A 14,642-nucleotide genomic window follows, 5' to 3' on the forward strand; every position below is an offset into this window, starting at 1 on the left:
GCCACATCCGGGTGTCCAAAGCAGCATAGGGGCCGGTCCAGCAGGTCCATCAAACCTGCATCCTTTCCTCTGCTTACTCTGACTGCTCAATCCACCCTTCCTCCGGGTAGAATATGGATTTTTGTTCATCAAGAGTTAAGCTTTACATTCCTTGAATGTTAGGATCTATATTCTTCAAGCAAGTGAAAGTGATCTTGGGGGCTAAAATATTACCTGACTGGGAAGAACGGGTTTAATTAAGAATTAAAGAAATTGGCAGGAGGGCATTGCGAATTAGTAAACTTATTAATCAACAGATTTAGATGTTAGGTGCATTCCTTTCCTATTTCAATAGGGCAGGGTATAGTTTGACATCTAGACTGGTGTAACAGGAATACCTCCAACCATTCTCTCAGCCACCCGATCAGTCCTTTCTGGACCAGACCCGTGCATCCTCACTGGAATACACTCTCCCAGAGTAATGCACTCTGCCATGTCTGCAAAGGGTTCAGCAAGGAAGGAGGCAATAGCTACATGGGTTACAACGAAAAGCGCCCAAGAACAGGACAAGATATGTGTCACTGGAAGAAATGAGCAGATGTAGCTCAGCCCCTCTTCTTAAATCAGTGCATTTTGATTCCTTCGGCTCATCCATGCTCTCCTTCCTCTAGTTGGTTCTGCTAAACCCACCCCTTTTGCTCACCTGTATTTGGTGCAGAGTTGGATTCCAAGAGGTCCACAGCGGTCCACGAAGCTTTCCTTCACGCCCTGACGGATGGCACGTGCGGTGCTGACCTTGGTCGTCACTATTGGGCAAATCCTAGAGAAGGATGATCACAAGCACTGTTGGTATTACTTAACTGCAAGGCAACATTTATGTACCACATAATTTACTATATATGCTATTACAACAAGCTGGGAAACAAGTTTGTAATTGTCTTGTTTCATGTCCCAGGCATGCCACACTCACCCGCACTATATCGTCCACAATCTATCTAAAAATTAGTGGTTGATAACGAGACCTGCCTAAAGATTGAGCCTTTGTGGCTCCACAGTGCCCTTCAAAGCCGACAGAGAAGAGCACAAACTGTTCAGAGCGACAAGTCCAATTGAGAAGAAGACCAGTAACAGCATAGTACGAGAACCAGGATAGAATATTATAATCAATTTTACAGTCAGGATAGAATGTCACCTCCAGTCCTAGAAAGGATATCGCAGCCCATTCCAGACAAATCCAAGAAAGAAGAGTTACTTGTAATCCTAGTTCTGAATCATAGGCATAGTTTTTGCATTGATAAGCACTGCGTATCTCTGCCTACTGGGGGGATAGCTCACTGCTTATAAAGTTATGGTGACCCTATTACTCCCACCCATAGGATCCCTCCCACTAACAATCTTTAAGTAAAGGTTTCATCTAATGACGGACAAGACCTTTTTTTAACAGCATTTTCACAGACCTTTGTATGGTCCGTTACCATGTGCAGGTGCACAGTGTTGAGTCAAGACTCCAACAAGTGATGCTTTGGAAAACCTTTATTCTCAGCTCAAACCCCCGGCATCAGCAAAACAAAACTGCTCCTCAATCGCGTCCCGTCATCTGACCACCACCCAACGTTCTCCAATTCCAACCCTGCCTATAGAACACTCTGTCCATGGTAACTAACCATGGTAACCCCTTTGATGTTCCAACAGTGTCCCATTCTGCAAACACAACACACATCCTCCTCACTCCCCTTCTTAAGAGTACAGAGTAGGTGTTTTGTTTCTGTCTGGTGGCTGAGGGGTCTTTGGAAGCTGCTGAAATGAAAGAAAGCCCATATATTACGAGTAGCAGAGTCACAATAAGGGTAACTTAATTCCACTCCGATATCCTGGCTCACTCCCTTTATCAAACTGTGGGTAGATTCCACAGCATCTGTAATAGAAAGAGAGGAGCAGAATTCAACAGCTCACCCCCGAGCGAGCAGGTACATATTGTATTACTCCGGAAGAAGCCTCGAGCAAATAATGCCTGCAGATTGCATCTAGGTTAGAAATACCATGTGGCCACCCAATATATTTCTGTGACAGGTAAATGTCTGGAGAATCCCACTGAGGCCTATGGGCTCCAGGCAGGGGGCTTACACACTGGATGACAAGCCTCTTCCATGTAGATTATAGCAATGGAAGATGATCTAAATCACAATGGCAGCTTTACCCACAACCAGGCTGGCCCCAAGAGGTCACACAGAGTTGGCCAGAAGAGCTGTAGTTCCAGTCAAGTAGAAGAACATAAGGCCCACCAGACTTTGAGGTTTTGCATTGTTTCTACAGCAGAGGATGCCTGCTGATGAGAAAAAAATGTGGGAAGAGAAATCACCTTGTTCAGGTGAGACTCAGTGAGCACCTTGAGAATAAAAGTTAAATGGTTAATTGGGACAACATTTAGGAGAGTCTTCTTAGAGAGGAGTTCAAGTCGCATAATGGTGTCTGACCAAAACTAGGATAAGATCTCAGGAAAATAAGAGGCACTTGACTGGAAGTAAAAGGTGCAAAAATGACCATCAAAATTGTATTTGACAAAGTTAGCAATACAGAAGGTATGGCTGCGCATGGCCATCAGCTAGGCTTTACAGATGTCAACTTGTGAACCAGATTCTGCAAGACATTTTGAAAAGGATAGTGAGACGTATCAGAGTAGCAGGTGAACTAGAGGTTAAGCTTCCTGAGGTCAATCCTCACCACTGGGATCAACTTGAAACTATAAGAATAGTTATATTGTAATAAAAACTAAAGTCCATGCATCTCCTATAATAGTTTTTTTTCAGATATATCATAAATCTATTACCCTGGAATCCCTGGTCCACTACAAAGCTAGGCATGACTTCAAAAGGCAAACCAGGTAGAGAAAATTATTTATTCTCCTTGTCTTTCAACATTAAGAAGGTGTCGACATTCTTCAGCGTTGTTTAACACATGTTCTTCAGGATTAAATATCCGCACATGTGCCAAGGCGGAACTGAATGCAGTTCAAATCCATTGCTACTTTGGAGGCACCTCCATATGCTTTGTTGCTCTGCAAGCTCAGGGTCCCAAAGGGGCTTGTTCTTTAAGCAACATGTTGTAGAGCTGAGTATGATACATGTTAACTTATGGTGGCTTAATTCATCATAAGCAGACATACATTATACACAGTTCTATAACATCACAGGTTCATCATTTGGAAACAAGGTGGCATACATTTATTTGAGTTCTCCCAACTTCTGGCACCATCAGTGCTCCTGACAGTCCTGAATAGGTCCCAAATGTGTAATATAAGGACTGGACATCCAGACAGCACTCTCTCCTTCAAATTATACTCTTATGACTTTGAAAGCCTGTACAGCTTCTTTACACTTGCACAGATTGCAACTTGCTGTAGTTGATCTTGAACCTGAGATTGGCATGACCCGGAAAAGGAGGGGCATTAGCTTACCACCATTGACACTAAATGACATGCTAAAGCTTATCCAAGAACCAGGACATAATGTTAAATCTCATCCATGAACCAGGTCAGAAAATTGAAGCTCATCTATGTACTCGGGCAGAATGTTAAAGCTCATCCATTAATCAGGACAGAATGTTAAAGCTCATCCCTGGGCATAAAGTTACAAAACATTCTAATACCTGGACAGAATGTTACATCCTATTCCAGAACCAATAAACAAGATTACACCCCACACAAGAACTATGGCAGAATGTTACATCCTATTCCAGAACCAATCAATTATCGTACACCCCACACAAGAACTATGACAGAATGTTACAGCTCTTCTCAGAATAGGACAGAATTTTACAACCAATCGCAGAATTAAGACAAGACAGTGCAGCCAACTCCAGAACCAGGACCAAGCTCACCTATGAAAGAAGACATAATATTAAAGCTCATCCATGAATCGGGTTAGAATGTTAAAGCTCATCTATGAACCAGGTCAGAATGTTAAAGCTCATCCATGAACCAGGACAGAATGCTGCAGCCCATACCAAGACAGAAACGTTACAACCCATTTTCTCACAAGGACTTGTCTTTGGTTTCTCTTATTAAAATGTATTTATTACTTGGGGTTAAGTCTCATATGGGATGAAGATAACTTCTTCTGGAGCATTCACTATTTCTCAGATGGGCTTAGCTCTAGTTTCTAAGTGTTCTCCCATTTTCTTATCAAGTGAACATCTTTCTGGTTTTTGCAAATTTAGTCTCTGCACTCACAAATTCGAACATGTTTAGAACTCTAATAGCAGGGTGTTAAGTGCTGAAAACACATCTTCTCCCATGAGCATATATTTGATCACAATTTGTGAACTTGTCCAATTTCCCTGGTGGATATTCCTACTCAACCCAAATTGCTTCACCAGTTGTTGGAAGAACACAAATCATTATTTGAAGATAGACTATGATAGATGAGGGGCTATGAACATAAAATCATCCTTAAACAAGAGCCCATTGCTGTTACAGATAAAATTCGGAATGTTCCATTGAGTGTTAGGAATCAGTTATGAAGAAAACATCATAGAACCAATAGACTTATTTCATTGAACCTTTCCAGTTGTGGTGGCAAAGAAGAAAACTGGAGACATATGACTCTGTGTCGATATCAGGTCTTTGAACAGAAATATTTTAGTTGACTGGTTTCCCCTTCCTAGAATTCAAGGAATGTTAGCTCAGTTAGGAGGGGCAAATGTTTCTTCTTCAGGTAGAATTGGCTGAAGAATTGTTCATTGACAGCGATCAGAACTTCCTTTGGTGCATTCGGATTTCTACGTACGCTGTTTGGGCTAGCCTCAGCGGCATCTGTCTTCCAAAAAATGATGTTCAAACTTTTTGGGAATTTAAAAAATGCACTGGCATATCAAGATGATATGTTGTTTTTTCTGACACGATGGAGGAGCATGTACAAGTGTTGGGTAGTATACTTGATGTTTTGGAACATCATTAATTCACTGTATAATAGGATAAGTGTAGGTTTATGGTTGAGGACTGAATATTTGGGTCATTGCACCTCTGGTGAAGGGGTCAAACCTAAAGCTGACTTAGTAGAGGTTATTAAAAGTAGTCCGGTGCCTGAAAGTAAGGGTCAATTAAGGACGGTCTTAGGTCTGTGTGAGTACTACTCACGTTCTAAAGACAAACTGAACTATTGAGGAGACTTTAACGAAAAGGGGTTCAGTATGTTTGGGGAACTGACTCATGTGCAATGTTTGAAAATCTGAAATATCTTATAGTTAAAGCTCCAGCTTTAGGTACATTCAGGGATTATAAATAAGGCTCCCTGTTTTCCGTTTTTACTGATTTTTACAGATAAATACAGACAGAAAACCATTTATTTTCTTTTCTGTATTTATTTATAAATGTGGATAAAAACGGAAATTGGGTGCTTTATGAGTGATTCTAAATACACTTTGCCATGACTGCCAGGCCAATAACTGAGTGGATTGATAGGTAAGGGGGTTTAAAAAAAGGAATTTTAAATAAAGAGGCTTAAAAAGCAGTAGATATGCACAAGGGTGATACTGAAATATGCATACTATCATATAAGTGCATTGATTTATCTTCTACGGATGTTCATATCACTGAAACCTGGCAGGCATTCAAACATGACTGCATATTTATTGGTTAAATAAATGTGGAAATATACCAGTTTCTGCTTTATTTTTTTCACAAAACCCATAATAAATATGGATAAATACAGACAAAGTTGACAAAAAATAAATATGGATAAATACAGACGGAAATGTCAAAAAAATAAATACCATAAAACCGGGAGCCCTAATTATAAACAGTCTTTTGTATTTTTTGATGCAGGTGAAGCTGGGTTAGGAACAGTTCTGGCTCAATTTGTGGATGGGAAGGAATATACCACAGCCTTTACTTCCAGATGTCTTTCTGCAGCAGAATGTAACTACAGCACCCTAGAAAAAGAAGAGCTGGCTTGTGTTTGGGATACAAATCATTTCTCTGCTTTTCTGGTGTGGGTAGAAATTAATTTTGGTAACTGATCACAAGCCGCAGGTTTACTTTGTTTCCTTGTATTTATTTTGTTCTGGGTTGTGAGGGTGGATGTGTGTTATGTTGGTAAGGGTTCCAGACTTTGGCAGTTTTCTGGACCTCTTCACCTCCGTCAGACACCAACTCTCTCCAAGTTCCTGAAGGACCTTAAAATTTGGCTCTATGACAAATCAACATAATCGTCCGGCACTGCACGTACCCTGATGGACCATAGTAAAACTCTGAACCCCTTGGCCCTCGCCGATACTCCGCGAATGCTTAGTAGCCACACCCACCCCTTACCCCAGCGCCTTGAGACCCTTCCGGGTGAGTAGCTGCGCTCAATAAAACACTGATTGATTGATTGATTGATTTCCTTGTATTTATTTTGTCTGGGTTGTGAGGGTGGATGTGTGTTATGTTGGTGAGGGTTCCAGACCATGGCAGTTTGCTGGAGGGTGGAGCAGTCACCGGTGGACACGGTGTGCTGTCTTGGGTGGCTTGAATAAAACCTCTTAACTTCACTCCATCTGCATACCTGCCTGAGCATAACAATCTTCTCTCACATACATCTCTTTTTTTGGGTGGCAGATTGTTGGACTCACATCTTTTCACAGCGATGGCCAGCAGTTCCTTCTGGACATTCACACTTATTGAACTGTTTGCAGATGGCGCCGTGCTGACAAGGTGGGATGCATGGCTCGATCACAGCTAGAAGAAAAGAAAAAGACTGCAAGTGAGAAGAGACTGTATGCCAGTAATTGCTGCAGAGGAAGTCAGGGGAAAAAATAGCATAGCTTAGGTGAGCAGACGATCCAGGGTCTGGGGCAGTGCATGCAGCTCCAGAGATAGATCTAGAAAAAACACAGGAAAAATGTGAGCAGAGGATCCAATGAACAGAAAAAGAGCAGGAAATGCATGAGCAGCAGATTCATGATCTGGGCCAGTAAATGCTGCTTCAGAATTAAAGGGAGAAAAAGAGCAGGAACTTTGTGTGCAGATGATCTAGGGTCTGTGGCAGTACACGCTGCTCAAGAAGCAGAGGTAGAAAAAGACCAGGAACTAGGTGTGCAGATGGTCTACGGTCTGACACAGCACATGCTGCTCCATCAGTGGAAGGCAGAAAAAGACCAAAAACTGTGCATGCAGATGATCTAGGGCCTTGTCCTTATTATTAAGAAATTAATTGGTAAATCGCACAAATTCTAACTAATGTGCTTTGGATGAAGACAGCAGATGCAGTCAGTGTGTGGTTTGTCAGATAAGATTTTCTTAAGGCATCATTTTGCACTCGGGCTGGGTCTAGGTATAGAAACAACTCACAGGAGGATCAAATGCAACAGAATGCGGTTCATAATGCTGCATAAGTTGTTTGATTTTGTTGCATACTTTGGTCAACTCCACCTACTTTGATCCTCCACTACTGCATACTTGCAGTGGCTCTAAGTATAACTAATCTAATCTGTTTCTAGATTTTACTGATTAATCTATACACTGCAGATTTGAAGGTTCTAGCCTTTTCCTAACAAATATTAGAAGTATAATGTTTTTATAAAAAACAAACTTTTAAAAGAAGGCATTTACAGCCTGCTCCTGAAACCAACAATTTTTAGGCACTCCTTATACTTTTAGTTGCAAATGATAAAATACTTTCTTCCCTAGTGTAAACCACAATTGGCCTTTGTGCAGCCGTGAAAAGAGACATTTGCACCCAATTGCAGTTTACTACCAAGGTGTCAACTATGGCCATTTTTATTGGAAAAAGCTTTTTCAGAGCAGAGCACATACAGCTGCAGCTTGATCAGCATGTCTGAGCTACTTCAAAAGTCAAATACCAAATGCCCATAGGAAAAACACATATTAATAATAGGAGCAATTTGGAGGAATGCAGCAAGAAAATTAAATTTCTCATAGAGGAAAACAGTGCTGTCACCAGCCTCACAGAGGACACAAGAAAACGGGTAGAGAAGGGAAGGTATTCGTACGCCACCTGCTTTATAGAAAGGACAGTGTGGAGGAAGCAACATGGTAAGGAAAGACATGAAGCCTGATTCACAAAGGGCCTCCGCAGTCGTGGCGTTGGCCCCACAGTTGTTGTGAAGTCTCTGCACTCGGGGCAGAAGCTCTGCAATTCTCATTGCGAGGATTCCGCCCTGAGTGCAGAGACTCTCCCATGACTGAAGGCCCCCGCCACGACTGCGGACACCCTTTGTGAATCTGGCCCACGGTCACTTCACCTGCCTGTGGGCAGCCTCGCTGAGTACTGGGGAAAGTGTCACAGCAGAGGATGATGTTATCTGTTAAAGGACATACAAAATACACAAAACAAAGGTGCAGGGTGTGTCAAGGAGTTGTTATCTCAACTACTTCATAAAGTAGAAAGAGTGAACTGAGCACTGTGGAGAAAATGCATGTTTGACACCATCCACACAGTACACAAAGAATGAGGAGCAGGGCGCATATAAATATTTTCACCTAATATACCTCAAACAATCCATAGAGTGCTGGGTAGGAAACCTACTTTTCAAGCGATCAGCCTCAAAGCATACAGTGGGAGAGACAGGACAAGTTGTGGGGACCAATAGGAGGGCCAGGCTGGAAAAAGGCATCATCAACTTCACATAGCACTCGGTCGGAGACATATGCTATTCCATGCCTCAAAGGACAAACAGACAGAGTGGAGTAAAGAGCTGTCTCTCACCTGTCTCACACTGGTCTCCCACAAAGCCAGGCAAACACTTGCACTTGTTGAATCCTTTGCACCACCCTCCATTCTTGCATTTGTTCTCACAGAGAATTGGCTCTAGATGAGGCATAAAAAATACAAAAACACTTAAAGTGAAACAGTGCATCCAAATAATCTCTGAGTAAAATGTGTGGAATGGGTAAATTAAGATCTATGTGGGACGGAACTGTCCCACCTTTACTTTATTCTTTCTTTACATCACCCACATATACATTTCTCTGAAATTAACTTCACTTTGTTCCCATTATTTCCTTCTGCCTTCACTTCATGTCTATTCCCTAACACCAGACGTTACCATTATGCTGGTTTCAAATTCAACCTTAATCATATTTTTTATTTAATTAGATTGCTTTTAATTAATACCAGCCATTACGCTAACCCTAATTTGAATGAATTAACAGTAATATTAACTGTAAAACTATCCCTAAATTGAACAAACATACATTCATAATTTATTTACAGATAGGTAAGTGATTTTATTAAATCTAATACTACACTATACTCCTAGGGGCGAGATTTACAAATGCATTTTCTAGTCCCAAACCCTACTAATTCAGGAAATTGCAAGAAAATGTGTTTTCTGAATGTACTAAACCCATTTAGTGATTCTGTACTATATTAGCGAATCACTAAATGGGTTTAGCAAACTGTTAAGACTAGGTATTTGGAAGGGCCTGTTGACAGCATCCCTTCCAAATAGGGATTCCTTATGGTATGTAATTATGGTCGCAAAACAATAATGTTTACCAACTACTGCAAGGTTGCGGCAATCCCGTTTGCAAACGGAAAGTGGTCCCTTGGGGATGGTTAAAATATACTTTTCGTTTTTTAAATCATTCTGTTTTCATTTAAGAAAAACGGATTGTACAGATAGTTTTATTTAAAAGCAATCACAGACATGGCGGTCTGCTGACCCCATCACTTCATCATCCCTGTGATGGCAGCGAATCATAGTGAGTCAGAATTTGAAACCTACCACATTAATATTAATGATGTAGGTTGGAATTTGACTCAGTATTTTGTGAAATGATCTATTAGTACATAGGTTGGTTCGCAAAATACCATAGGATTTGTAAAACGTGGGTGTGCAAATTGTTATTTTTAAAAAAAAAATCTTTTTGTTAACAAAAGCTCGAGAGAACACATCATACAGAGACAATATCATGAGAACATTGGTTGCCATGTACAGGAAATCATAGTCAACACATTCTCGGGTTAAGCAGGCCCCCTTGTTTTCCCTCATCGTATTGTGGGTGTGCAAATTGTGACCAATTTTGCAAATCCTATCTTAGTACATCTGGCCTCTTATAGTTTAGGCTAAGTTATGGGATAACTCAGCAAATGCAGTTAGAGTAAACGTGCTGTTGAGTAATGGCTGGGTACTACATTTTAGGCAATGGAAAGAGGGCACAGTAAAGATCGGACACCCTCTCTAACCTACAGCTTCTATCAAGAGTCACAAAGAGCAATAATTTCAATATTTAAAAGTAGTACTGTCCATGATTTCTGAAGACGTCTTTGTGAGGATAAGTTTACGCTGTCGCTCCAGAGTCGACACATCTATATAGCACCGAGTGGTTGAAAAATAGGGTGGGTCCAGGCTGATCCTATCTTACCTTTTTGGCACCGGGCACCCTGCCAGCCTGCAGGACAAACACACTTGTTCACGTCGATGCATTTTCCTCCATTCTGGCAAGGAGGTGTACAAAGCGCTGGAGAAGAGAAAAAACAAAACCCAGGGACATGTCATCTTCTGAAATCCTCACTCTCCCCACAACATGAAATTATGTACTCGGATCTACTGATGCTGCAGATAGAGACTAATAATATACCCGGGTATCCTCATGCTGCAGACATCATCTAATAACATACCCAGGCATTCTCATGCTGCAGACACAGTCTAATGCTCTATTACTTACCAGTAATCTTCATTACTCCGGGTCCCGTTGTCCTCGTCCCATTCAATACAAAGTGGAGATAGCCATCTCCCGACAGAAAATACACAAGAGGAATGCTGGGGCCCTAATACTGCCCCTCCCACCGGGAGTACATAATCAGTACTTACCCAGCATCCTGCCTGTACAACCGAGCCCATACCGGAAGGCCGGCCGTCCGGGAGGGAGGGGCGTATGAATGGGACGAGGACAACGGGACCCGGAGTAATGAAGATTACCGGTAAGTAATAGAGCATTACCCCCAGGTCCCTTATGTCCTCGTCCCTTTCAATACAAAGTGGAGAATGCCAAAGCAGAAAAACGGCCTTCCGAACCCACAAGCTCACCCAGGAAACCACAACAAAAGTAGCAACCCAAGGGAGCACCGAGAAGGAGGGAAAGGGGGACCGCAGGAAGCAACCAGCCCACAACCCAGAACAGGACAGCAGGGACCAAACAAGGACCGGAGACAACCCAGAAAAAAACAGAAGGCCAGGGCCCCAACAAGGAGGCTGCCAACCAGAGAAATCAGAGACAGGGCAACCAGGACCAAGACCCAAAGGACACGGCCAAGGAACCCACCGGGCAAGGCCGTCCAGCCCAGAACCACCAGGAAGGCACACAGGACCCGGCAGCCACACAGACACAGAGCAAACCGCGACCGCCCCCAAGAAGGCCAAAGAAAGAAGCCAAGAACGGCCAACAGAGTGCAGGCACAAGCACCCAGACCAACAAGGAAGGAGGAAAGCACAGGCCAGAAACCGGCCCACCCCACCAAACCGAACGACCCGGCCCCAGAGAGCCCAGAGGAGAAAGCCAACCAAACCGTGCTGAGGAGGCCCAATCAATCAATCAATCATTTGCATTTATAAAGTGCGCTACTCACCCGTAGGGGTCTCAAGGCGCTGGGGGCGGGGGGGGGGTGGTCCTGTGTGGCGCGCAGGTGGCTGGGAAGAGAGTTCCAGGTCTTTGCTGCCAGGTAGGAGAAGGGCCTGCCTCCGGCGGTGGCTTTGCGGATGCGAGGCATGGCTGCCAGGGCTTGTCCGGTCGAGCGTAGGGTGCGAGGAGTGGTGTAGAAGGAGACGCGGTGGTTGATGAGTTTTGGTCCGATATTGTGCAGGGCTTTGTGTGCGTGGGTGAGGAGTCTGAAGGTGATCCTCTTGCTGACTGGAAGCCAGTGAAGTTTCTTCAGGTGTCCGGAGATGTGGTGGTGGCGAGGTATGTTCAGGATGAGTCGTGCGGCCGCGTTCTGGATTCGTTGTAGTTTCTTCTGTAGCTTGGTAGTGATGCCGGCGTACAGAGCGTTTCCATAGTCCAAGCGACTAGTGACGAGGGCGTGGGTGACGGTCTTCCTGGTGTCGGTGGGGATCCAGCGGAAGATCATGCGGAGCATGCGGAGGGTGTTGAAGCATGCCGAGGTCACCAAGTTGACCTGTCTGGTCATGCAGAGGGATGAGTCCAGGATGAAGCCGAGGTTGCGTGCGTGGTCGGTGGGTTGGGGAGTGCTGCTTAGGGCGGGGGGCCACCAGGAGTCATCCCAGGCGGTGGGAGTAGGGCCGAGGATGAGGACCTCCGTCTTCTCTGTGTTAAGTTTGAGCCGGCTGTCTGTCATCCAGTGCGCTACTTCCTTCATGCCTTCGCGTAGTCTGGTTCTTGCTGAGGTGGGGTTGTTGGTGAGGGAGAGGATGAGCTGGGTGTCGTCGGCGTAGGATATGAGGTTGAGTCAGTGTTTTCATGCGATGTTCGCCAGGGGGGTCATGTAGATGTTTAAGAGGGTTGGGCTGAGGGAGGATCCTTGGGGGACGCCGCAGATGATCTCCGTAGTAGTGGATCTGAAGGGGGGAAGGCGGACTCTCTGGGTTCTTCCGGAGAGGAAGGAGATGATCCATTCCAGGGCCTTGCCTCTGATGCCGGCGTTGCTGAGGCGACGTATTAGGGTACGGTGGCAAACCGTGTCGAAGGCTGCAGAGAGGTCCAGGAGTATGAGGGCCACGGTCTCTCCTTTGCCAGTCAGAGATCTGATGTCGTCCGTGGCTGCGATGAGGGCGGTCTCGGTGCTGTGGTTAGCTCTGAAGCCGAATTGTGAGGGGTCGAGTGAGTCGTTGGTTTCCAGGGCGGTGGTGAGTTGAGTGTTGACGATTTTCTCAATCACTTTGGCGGGGAACGGGAGGAGCGAGATGGGCCGGAAGATTTTGAGTATGGTGGGGTCGGCTGTTGGTTTGTTTAGGAGGGCATTGAGTTCGGCGTGTTTCCAGTTCTCCGGGAAGGTGGCGGTGGTGAAAGATGCGTTGATGACGTCTCGGAGGTGGGGTGCAATGATGTTGTCGGCTTTGTTGAAGATGTGGTGCGGGCAGGGGTCGGATGGTGATCCTGAGTGGATGGAGTTCATGATGTGGGTGGTTTCCTCGGTGGTGGTTGGGTTCCAGGTGTGGATGGCGGTGTTGTCGGTGGCGAGTTCCGGTGGTGGGTTCTTGTTGGTTGTGGCGAAGCTGTTGTAGATGTCGGTGATCTTGTGGTGGAAGAAAGCTGCGAGGGAGTCGCAGAGATCCTGTGAGGGGGGGATGGCGTTGTTTTCGGCGTCGGGGTTGGAGAGTTCTTTGACGATGCCGAATAGTTCCTTGCTGTTGTGGGCGTTGTCGTTGAGTCTGTTCTGGAAGACTGATTTTCGTGCTGCGCAGAGGAGTTGGTGGTGTTTGCGGGTGGCGTTCTTGAGAGCAGACATGTTCTCGTCGGTCTGGTTGAGGCGCCAAGACTTCTCGAGGGTGCGGCATTCTTTTTTGGAGTCCTTGAGGGTGGGGGTGAACCAGGAGTTTTTCTTGTGGTTGTTTTTGTTTGCTTGGATCTTCAGGGGGGCCAGGGTGTTGGCGCATTCGGAGATCCAGGAACCAGGAAAGAAAAACCAGCACCCCCAGGGCCACCAAACGACAACCACCAAGCACCCAGCCCAGAGGGAGGAGCCGCAGCAAGAGCCAAGGGGCCGAACAGGAGCGAGACCCCAACCAAACCGAAAAGGACAGGGAAGGAGACAGAGACCCGAAACCCTAGGAGGCCAAAAGCCCCACAGGGAAGGAGGCTGCAAACCAAACCAGGAAGGCCACCAAACCCAGAATAGAAAGGGCAGAGGAGGCCACAGGCCAGAGACGCCCCCAGAAAGAACCAGCCGAAAGCTGACCAACAACGGGGAGGTCAACGAAGACCGGAAACCAACAACGACAAGGGCAAGGGCAGGGACAGGGCCACTGGTCACAACTCCCAAAAACCCCAAACCCCAAAAGTGAGCGAAAAACAAGGCAGAATGGGGGCCCAGGGGAACCGGGAACCCCCGGCAGCCCCCAAACCAGGCAACAACCAGGCACAAACCCACCGAACCACAGAGCCAGGATGCCAGGACCGGAGCCAAGCAACCAGCCGAAGCAGGAGGACCCGCAGGCCCAACCAACCCCCGGAAGGAGCCCACGCAGCGCCCAGGCCAAAGCAAAAAGGCAGGGAGGAACAAAGACCCCCAGGACACCACAGCCGGACCACACAGAAGGCCGGAAAAAGAAACAGAGGAAACTGCCAAAGCCGAAACCGGAGGAAGCAGAGAAGGCAGAGGGCCAAGCAGCAGCAAAACCCCAGACAACCCACAGCCAGGAGGGGGGACCCCACAGAGGCAAGAGGAACACCACAGAACCGCACCCCAACCAGAGAAGGTGTGGACACCTAAACAGACACACACAGGGAACAGAGCCTGGGGAAGCAAGGGAAGACAGGAGCGAGCCAGGACACCAGAACCAGGAACGCCCAGCAAAACACACCCCAAAGCCAGACGAAAAGCGACTGCTCAGCCAGCAAGCCAAGGAGGCACAGCCCGAGGCCAACCCGAACCAGCAGGAAGCCGGCAGACCCGGAGTAATAGGTGGCAACCCAGGACACGCCAACCCAGAGGCACCAAACACCAGGACCCCACACAGGCCCGAACAGGGGAACCGCAACCCAG

General features: G+C 45.9%; 1 protein-coding gene across 1 annotated transcript in view; it reads right to left on the reverse strand.

Annotated features, from left to right (window-relative positions):
* Nucleotides 1–14,642, reverse strand: part of LOC146830421 (uncharacterized) — a 197,176-nt gene that overhangs the window by 18,995 nt on the left and 163,539 nt on the right. The window contains exons 17-20 of the mRNA XM_085604646.1: nt 10,346–10,441; nt 8,685–8,786; nt 6,589–6,694; nt 683–799 (exon numbers count right to left, since the gene is read on the reverse strand). Coding sequence (XP_085460772.1) covers nt 683–799; nt 6,589–6,694; nt 8,685–8,786; nt 10,346–10,441 — 421 coding nt within the window. The remainder of the gene's footprint in view (nt 1–682; nt 800–6,588; nt 6,695–8,684; nt 8,787–10,345; nt 10,442–14,642) is intronic.

This window comes from Triturus cristatus, chromosome 5_1, assembly GCF_964204655.1.
Source record: "Triturus cristatus chromosome 5_1, aTriCri1.1, whole genome shotgun sequence".
Lineage (NCBI taxonomy): Eukaryota > Metazoa > Chordata > Amphibia > Caudata > Salamandridae > Triturus > Triturus cristatus.